The sequence below is a fragment of the Oculina patagonica genome, chromosome 4 (assembly GCF_052425735.1).
Source record: "Oculina patagonica isolate OP01 chromosome 4, crgOcupat, whole genome shotgun sequence".
Lineage (NCBI taxonomy): Eukaryota > Metazoa > Cnidaria > Anthozoa > Scleractinia > Oculinidae > Oculina > Oculina patagonica.
In genome coordinates this window covers 18,399,022-18,407,089 of record NC_135761.1, presented here as the reverse complement: position 1 = coordinate 18,407,089, position 8,068 = coordinate 18,399,022, and the positions used below count along the sequence as shown (strand labels likewise).

Here is an 8,068-nt window from a genome sequence, read left to right as displayed (position 1 = left end):
TCACTCTCTATTAAGCTCCGCAAATCATGCGCAAATCATGGCAGTTTGTGAACCAAGAATCAGGACAACTTTTCGCTTTTAAAGATTTATTCACCACATTTACTAACTATTGTTGCTATTATGTACCCTAACTAAGATGTAATTTGAAATCCCCCCACGTCTATTATAAGCCCCCTATCCCTGAACCCCCCTGTAACAGACATTAAAACCAATTAATAACTCCCCCCTACCCGAGAGGATATTAATAAAGCTTTTGCGTGTTTTTCGTTTAATTTATTTGCCAAGTTGTCTTTACTCAGCGTCATTGGCTGGGACTATGATATAACTACGTGTGAGTGGGATTCTACGTGAATGAACACACGCGACGGCCCACTTCAGAACCTGCAGATATAGTGTTACCGTACTTTGTTAAAAATGCCTTATTTTAGAAATATTTTTATGTAAGTGTATCGGATTAGATAAAATTAAACGGACTTTGCTTTGAATGTAAAATTAACCATGTTGTAACTTGACAACACATTAAAATTATCTGTGCAACTTTGCGAACGGAGCGCCCGTATTTATAAACCTAAACGGTTAATAATCTAATAGATTAAACCTGAATAAATGCTTTTAACGATGACTGTCAAAACAGGCTGGGATCACTACTAACCTGAATCACGCTACATCTTCAGTAAATGTTCAAACCAAAAAACGTAGTTGCTTCGAAAGTGAGTTTTGGAAATCGAAGGAAATTTTTTCAGATCGATCTTTTTAACAACATTATCGATCGTCAGACAAAATCATTTATTCATAACAAAATTAATCAGACTGCCAACTTAAAAAGTCAGCCTTCTTCTTCATCATTGTAAACTTTAATTTATCATTTAAACTTTTTTTTATTTGAGGGTGACACTTATTAGTTAGAAATAAAAGCTAATAAAAGCTTTTACAATTCTTCTTCTTTGTCTTCTTCTTCTTCTTCTTCTGTTCATGGGTTTTCGTCCGAACAACTAAAATTCGCCGAAAACAGTTTTAGTTGTTTGCACAAGTATGCTTAAGGGGATAACATAGCAAACGATGTTATTCTTAAGAATGATACATGTCGTGTATTTTTTAATTTGGATATACTCAGACATCCCTTAAATTTCAATTCATGTGCCATGTTTTGAATGTTATTACGACTGAATATTCAAAAACAACTAAAAGCTGACCAGTGATTGTTTTTTATTATTATTCAAAGAAAAACTATGGAAGAGTTTTTTTATGCCTGAAGTTTGTTCATCAACTCTCGTGAATCCTGATAATTATAAAAAAAAGTGTTAAAACTTGATTTACCCTTTGTGGGGATCTTCAAATTAAAAATTTGCGATTCAACTTGAGCAGGAGCCCATAATATAATGGGCCGTCCTGACTTGAGCAGCAAACTGCCACTTTTTGACGCCACTGTGAAAACTCTTCGTCTCAGTGCCATTTATTGCTGTGATTTCGAGTGATTGAAAACGAGGAGGCTATTGTTCAAGACATCAATTCACGTTGTCTATATTCAATCTACGATCATAGCATTTTTTTGCTAGGTCTTAACCACCAGTTGTGTCATTTTATCATTAGTGTTTCAGTTATAAAATTCAACAGCTGCACAAAATGCAAAATTTTCATGCCTGGCTATCAAATTGATACTTAGGTTTATCGACTCAAAAGACCGGCTAAATAATTTAAATTGGGCCGGACCCGCTTGGAACACCATTTGGAGTATACCTTGAAATACCTAATTGTAGAAAATTAACGCTCTCTAAATTAAGGTTTCAAAATGAAGAAAATTAACGCGATTTTTGATGTCTCTTAAGATTATTTTGCTGTAGTACAAAAACGGATGTCGAGAACCGTTCTTCTTAAAGCAAGAATGAACTGAAAAATGGTATGCAGAGAAAAGAAGGTTGTTTTCTAGTTGCTATACGAGTTCGGACAGTATCCAGATTTCGGAATAGGCCTCGGAAATTAACGCTCACAAAAATTAACGCGACTTGAATGAATGCCAATTTTGAGAATTCGCGTTAATTTCCTATAAAAAAAGGTAGGTTAAATTTGTAAAGAACGAAAATGTTTAATTTGGGGGATTTAAAAGTCACGTTTTTATTTTTAAGCTGTTTGATATTGTCTTTCTTAGTTGTGTTTTTTTTTTAAATACATAAAATAATGGTTAGTGTTTCGTTCTAAAATGCTAATGATTCCATTACGTCTATAGATGTCAAAATGGGCAAACGAACTTTCCCGAGGATTAACGAAGTTTGCCGAAGATTACTGAGGAAGATCCAATGTTGTTCCATGCGCATTCATCATTTAATCTCGTCAGCCTTACAAAACATGGCGTTATCGATATCATCAGTATTTTTCTCAGTGAAATCTTGAGATCCTTGTAAGTTAACAATTTTTGGCCTCAAAATGTTAATTAAATACTTCTATTACTGTGAAATTGCATGAAAATGCTTAGAAATCTACCTTCGAAGGGACATTAGCATATACTGGTTTGGAGAAATTTTCTCTGTAAATAGCAACGTTTCTAACTTTTTGGAGAAATTTTCGAGTAAACTTTTTTTTAATTAAAAGCAAATTTCTGGATTTATCAAGTGATACTTTTGTGACAAAGCCGGTGGATGGAATGTCCTGTTATCAGGTCGACCACTAGCGAGCGAACGTGAGTGAACAAAGTCTTTGAACATTTCCCAAAACGCGTTTCGAGGCACCTGGACGCAAACATTCTTTTGGCTCGTCACGCAATCGGGAAAGATTGCGTTACGAACCAAAAGAACATCTTACCTTATGACTGATAAATTTATACCACATCATAGTTGCTTCTAATTGGTTCGTTGACAAAATTAAGTTATTATCTGCGAGGCCTTTCGTGAGGACAGTCACGAACACTGCAGCAGCGAACGATGGGGTCTGATTCAGCGAAGAAAGCAAGCGTCAGAGAAGATCAGATGGTCTTTATGCGAGGAGTTTTAGCAGGCAGTGTGTTTCTGGTGTTTGTAGCTCTTTTGGCAGTCTACGGGCCGATTCCAAGACCTCATTTGCCGAGTTTGGAGGACAAGCTTGTTTTCACGCTCCAATGGCAAGCTATATCTGTTTTCAGTCTAATTGCAGGTAAGATTTTAATGTAACACTATTGTGGAGAATGTGTAATTGCTAATACTAAACTCCACCAGTTTTAGCCTGTACCTTCTTTGAATCAACGGTCAACGAAAGAGCTGCGCATTTATCTGATCAAAATCCCAGTGTATTAATTATATACACAACGTATGCGATTGCGTATGCAATAAGTATGTTAATATAAATATATTATTTCTTTGTGTCTTAAAAAACAGTTTGTTGTTACAGAATCGGAAAATTAAAGCAATTTAAAAACTTGCTTCGAACTCTAGGCGATGACTAACTAGTAATTAAATTTAATGTAAACAATTTTCGAATCTCGACGCTTTACAGTTTCCTGGCTTGCGTTACTGCAACAAGATCTCAGGACACGACTAAATATACAATGCCCACCTTTTTGTACAGTCGTATTGAATAATTATTATTATTATTTTCTCGTTGATAGTTTAAAAGGCGTAATTTCTTTGGTTGAAAAAGATTATTGCAGTCTTGGAGATTGCGTGACATGTGGCGTGACCGGTGAAAAGGGTCCTTTGCTAATTTTATCCAAGCCTGAAAATTTGTATTCTTACATGCAGTATTCAACTTTTGTTCATATTTGATTGGTTGAGAGAAACGTTCTGTGAAACATTGCACTGTGTTATTTATTAAACGGCCAAAATCATCATGACATATTGTTAATGATGCGGAAAGTGGAACTTTCTGGGATGTTTTCTTCAAGGTATGTACATGTGACACTGTTTAAAGTTGCCTGCAACTTGTCTTGCAACATACCATAAAGAGAAAAGTTGCAGAGAACACTGCACAATCTACCACATCCTTAATATAAGCTTTACTTGAACCTTATTGCAGGTCTGGTTTGGGTAGAAGCAACCAGAGGGCTCACAACTGCGATAAACCCACTGGACAAAGAAGCTGAGAAGCAAAACCTTAGTGGTGTGGCTCCGCGGTACACAAGCAACACCCTTGAGCAGTACCTTATGAGTTCCGGAGCAACCCTCATCCTGTCAACCCACCTGTCATCAGAGAACATGCACCTGATTCCAGTCCTGGTGGTACTGTTCATGTTTGGTCGTCTCACATTTGCCCTGGGCTACAGCTACTATCATGCCTATCGTGCATTTGGACATATGATCACAGCATTCCCAATCCTCTGTGTTTATGGGTACTGTGTTTATAGGCTGGCCACAAATAACTTTGGCTACAATAGAAGTTGATGTGTTTCATGGGTAACTTGCATGTCCTGTTTCATTATTAAAGTAGAGTTACAACTTGGTAAGGGTTTTGTTTGTCTAGAATTTCAGTTGGCATTTATTTGATCTGAGTATGTGCCTTGAGCATGTGATCAATTTAGAGATGTATATAAATCAAGATTTTTGTCAAAAGGTAGTAATTTTATCTACGATTATATTGATAGGAACGTATTATTTTCTGTAGTTATTTTTTCATTAATAAAAAAAGTGTTGGTGAAGGCAAGCTCCCTTTATTTAACTTTATTTGGAGAGAAAGACACATACTATTTCTATAAGGAGTAATATTAATGTATTCCTTGAACTCTGCCAAACTGTAGCAGGTCTGAGTTTATGTCTCCTTCACATAAAATGGACAGTAGGTGTTAAATGGGAACTTACTGCTGAATATGAAGTTTTTTTTATTCTTCACTCGCGCATAAATTCAGCAAATTTAACATACACTAGGACCTCCAAATAAAAATAAACCGCAAACTCACCTCTCCTTAAAAATTACGCTATTCTCACCCTTCCGCAATCTGGAAACGAAACACTATTTCTTTTTGAAATAGCTGCTTGTTGGAGCAACTTTCGAGTAACTTTTTGTTTAATAAAAAGCAAATTTCCGGATTTTTCAAGTAATACTTTTGTGACAAAAACGGTGGATGGAATGTTCTTCGTTCAGGTCGACCACGAGCGAGCGAACGTGCGTGAACAAAGTCTGAACATTTCCCGACACCCGTTTTGAGGCACCTGGGCGCAAACATGCTTTTTGCTCGTCACGCAATCGGGAAACATTGCGTTACGCGCCAAAAGAAAGTCTGCGTGGGAGGCCACATTTGCATATGACAATAAATTTATACCACATCATAGTTGCTTCTTATTGGTTCGTCTGCGAGGCCTTTCGTGAGGACAGTCACGAACCCTGCAGCAGCGAACGATGGGGTCTGATTCAGCGAAGAAAGCAAGCGTCAGAGAAGATCAGATGGTCGGTATGGGAGGAATTTTAGCAGGCAGTATGTTTTTGGTGTTTGTAGCTCTTTTGGCAGTCTACGGGCCGATTCCAAGACCTCATTTGCCGAGTTTGGAGGACAAGCTTGTTTTCACGCTACAGTGGCAAGCTATATCTGTTTTCAGTCTAATTGTAGGTAAGATTTTAATGTAACACTATTGTGGAAAATGAGTTGTCGCTAATACAACCTCCGCAAGTTTTAGCCTGTATTTGTTCTTTGAATCAACTACCAACGAAAGAGCTGCGCATTCATCTGGTCAAAATCCCAGCGTATTAATTTTATACACAACGTATGCGATTACGTATGCAATAAGTATGTTAATATAAATATATTGTTTCTTTGTGTCTTAAAAAACAGTTTGTTGTTACAGAATCGGAAAATTAAAGCAATTTAAAAACTTGCTTCGAACTCTAGCCCATGACTGACCAGTGATAAAATTTTATGTAAACAATTTTCGAATCTCGGCGCTTTTCAGTTTCCCGCTTCCGTTACTGAACAAGAACTCAGGACTCGACTAAATGTACAATGCTCCCTTTGTTTGTACAATCGTATTGCTACACCAGAACATTATTAGTTCGAAAGGCATAATAGTCCCTTTTACAGTTGCCTTCCAAGTAACCTGGCCTTTGAATGGTAGCGAGGCTGGAGGTGACCTTGCATTGATACAAACCTCCCTGCTTTATCATGTAAATGCAAACTACTTAGCATCTGAAAAACATGATTTACACAACAAAGCAGTGAGGTCTGTATCAAAACAAGGTCACCTCCAGCCTCACTTCCATTCAAAGGCCAGGTCACTGAGCAGACAACTGTAAAATGGTCTATTGTTGGGTGAAAAATATTATTGCGGAGTTGAGATTGCGTGACATGTAGCGTGACTTGTGAAAGGGTCCTTTAATGAAGATTTGTATTCTTACATGCAGCATTCAACTTTTGTTCATTTTGATTGGTTGCGAGAAAGGTTCTGTAAAACATGTAATATATATTAAACGGCCAAATCATTAGGACATATTGGTACTGTAATGATGCAGAAAGTGGAACTTTCTGGGATGTTTTCTTTAAGGTATGTGACACTGTAAAGTTGCCTGCAACTTGTCTTGCAACATACCATAAAGAGAAACGTTGCAGAAAACATTGCACAGTCTATACCACAGCATAAATTAAAGCTTTACTTGGACCTTATTGTAGGTCTATTGTGGGTAGAGGCAACCAGAGGACTCACAACCGCAATAAACCCGTTGGACAAAGAAGCCGAGAAGCAAAACCTTAGTGGTGTGGCTCCGCGGTACACAAGCAACACCCTTGAGCAGTACCTTATGAGTTCCGGAGCAACCCTCATCCTGTCAACCCACCTGTCATCAGAGAACATGCACCTGATTCCAGTTCTGGTGGTACTGTTCATGTTTGGTCGTCTCACATTTGCCCTGGGCTACTGCTACTATCATGCCTATCGAGCATTTGGACATATGATCACAGCATTCCCAACCCTCTGTGTTTATGGGTACTGTGTTTATAGGCTGGCCACAAATAACTTTGGCTACAATAGAAGTTAATGTGTTTCATGGAGTAACTTGCATGTCATGTTACATTATCATGTAAACTGACATTATAGGATAAGAACTCCAAGATGTGGCAGTACATGTTCACAGCAAGTACATAGTAGCATACTAATCAAGTACTGCTACATTGTACAACAAAAGTGTTTTGTTGTAAAGATGAGTTAAATCGAGGGTTTCACAGTTATGCGCATGCGTAAAGTGACAGCTTATCGAATACAGAATGTAAGTAAGTGTATATTTCATTAGACATCAAATCAAATGAAATATATCTTAATTTTGGTTAAGACAAATCAAAAAGTGCTTATTAAAACCCTGTCCCAATTGTCTTGCTATTAATATCAGCATGGTTGCCACTGGCCTGGAATTGGTCAGGGGGAAAAATTTCACTTTTTTTTTTCTTTTTTTTTTTTTGAAGATAAACACACTTTATTGATACACTTAAAAACACGTACATTACTTACAATTACATACCGTATTGAAGATTATACAATGTTACTTTTCTTTTACATGATTAAAAAAAAAACAACAACAACAAAAGTACAAAAAGGAGTCCATGCATTAGCTTAAAGTAATTACAATTTAAAAAAAAATTATATATACTTCGTTATTGAGAGCAATTTTTTTAAAGTAAAACTGTAAAACTTTATTCACAAATTATATCATGGTTCAATCATCGTCAAGGTACTGAGGTAACACTCTCAAAAGAACAAATTGCTTTTCACGACACATGTCACGCGACTTATGTGCTTTCGGAACCCATAAAACGCAGGCTAGATTTGCTCATCATCTTGGTCAAATACTATATCTATTCTTCAAAATATCTTCAGAAAGAAATGTCTCTAGATGAACTTGCCAATAAACTAATTGTACAATGGAAACTAGAAAAATGTACTCAAACGTAAAGCTGTTTATCTAAATAATAATAATACAAGGTCACTGTAGCGAAAAATTTCACTTTTAGTCAGGGGATATTTACGTCTATGAAAGGAGTCAAGGAAAAGTGAAATTTCTCAGGCATTTCAGGAAAGAAATTTAACTGCTTTAATTCTTGACCGATGAAATTTTCTCAATAATAAAATATACTTCTCCACTGTTTGGAAATGTTGACTGATCAAAGAATATCAAGATACTTAATTTT

General features: G+C 36.6%; 2 protein-coding genes across 2 annotated transcripts; both read left to right on the top strand.

Annotated features, from left to right (window-relative positions):
* Nucleotides 1-2,880: 2,880 nt before the first annotated feature.
* On the top strand, nucleotides 2,881-4,704 carry LOC144651932 (transmembrane protein 79-like). Its single transcript, XM_078512005.1, has 2 exons — nucleotides 2,881-3,123; nucleotides 3,982-4,704. The coding sequence occupies exons 1-2, from the start codon at nucleotides 2,916-2,918 to the stop codon at nucleotides 4,344-4,346; spliced, it is 573 nt and encodes a 190-aa protein (XP_078368131.1). The 5' UTR covers nucleotides 2,881-2,915; the 3' UTR covers nucleotides 4,347-4,704.
* Nucleotides 4,705-5,261: 557 nt separating this feature from the next.
* Nucleotides 5,262-7,148, top strand: LOC144651933 (transmembrane protein 79-like). Its single transcript, XM_078512006.1, has 2 exons — nucleotides 5,262-5,506; nucleotides 6,560-7,148. The coding sequence occupies exons 1-2, from the start codon at nucleotides 5,299-5,301 to the stop codon at nucleotides 6,922-6,924; spliced, it is 573 nt and encodes a 190-aa protein (XP_078368132.1). The 5' UTR covers nucleotides 5,262-5,298; the 3' UTR covers nucleotides 6,925-7,148.
* Nucleotides 7,149-8,068: the final 920 nt, after the last annotated feature.

Excerpts from the sequence above, each read along its gene's own strand:
- LOC144651932 (XM_078512005.1), top strand. The coding sequence starts at position 2,916 with ATGGGGTCTGATTCAGCGAAGAAAGCAAGCGTCAGAGAAGATCAGATG. Across the intron at positions 3,124-3,981 it reads TGTTTTCAGTCTAATTGCAG|GTCTGGTTTGGGTAGAAGCA; the intron begins GTAAGATTTTAA and ends ACCTTATTGCAG.
- LOC144651933 (XM_078512006.1), top strand. The coding sequence starts at position 5,299 with ATGGGGTCTGATTCAGCGAAGAAAGCAAGCGTCAGAGAAGATCAGATG. Across the intron at positions 5,507-6,559 it reads TGTTTTCAGTCTAATTGTAG|GTCTATTGTGGGTAGAGGCA; the intron begins GTAAGATTTTAA and ends ACCTTATTGTAG.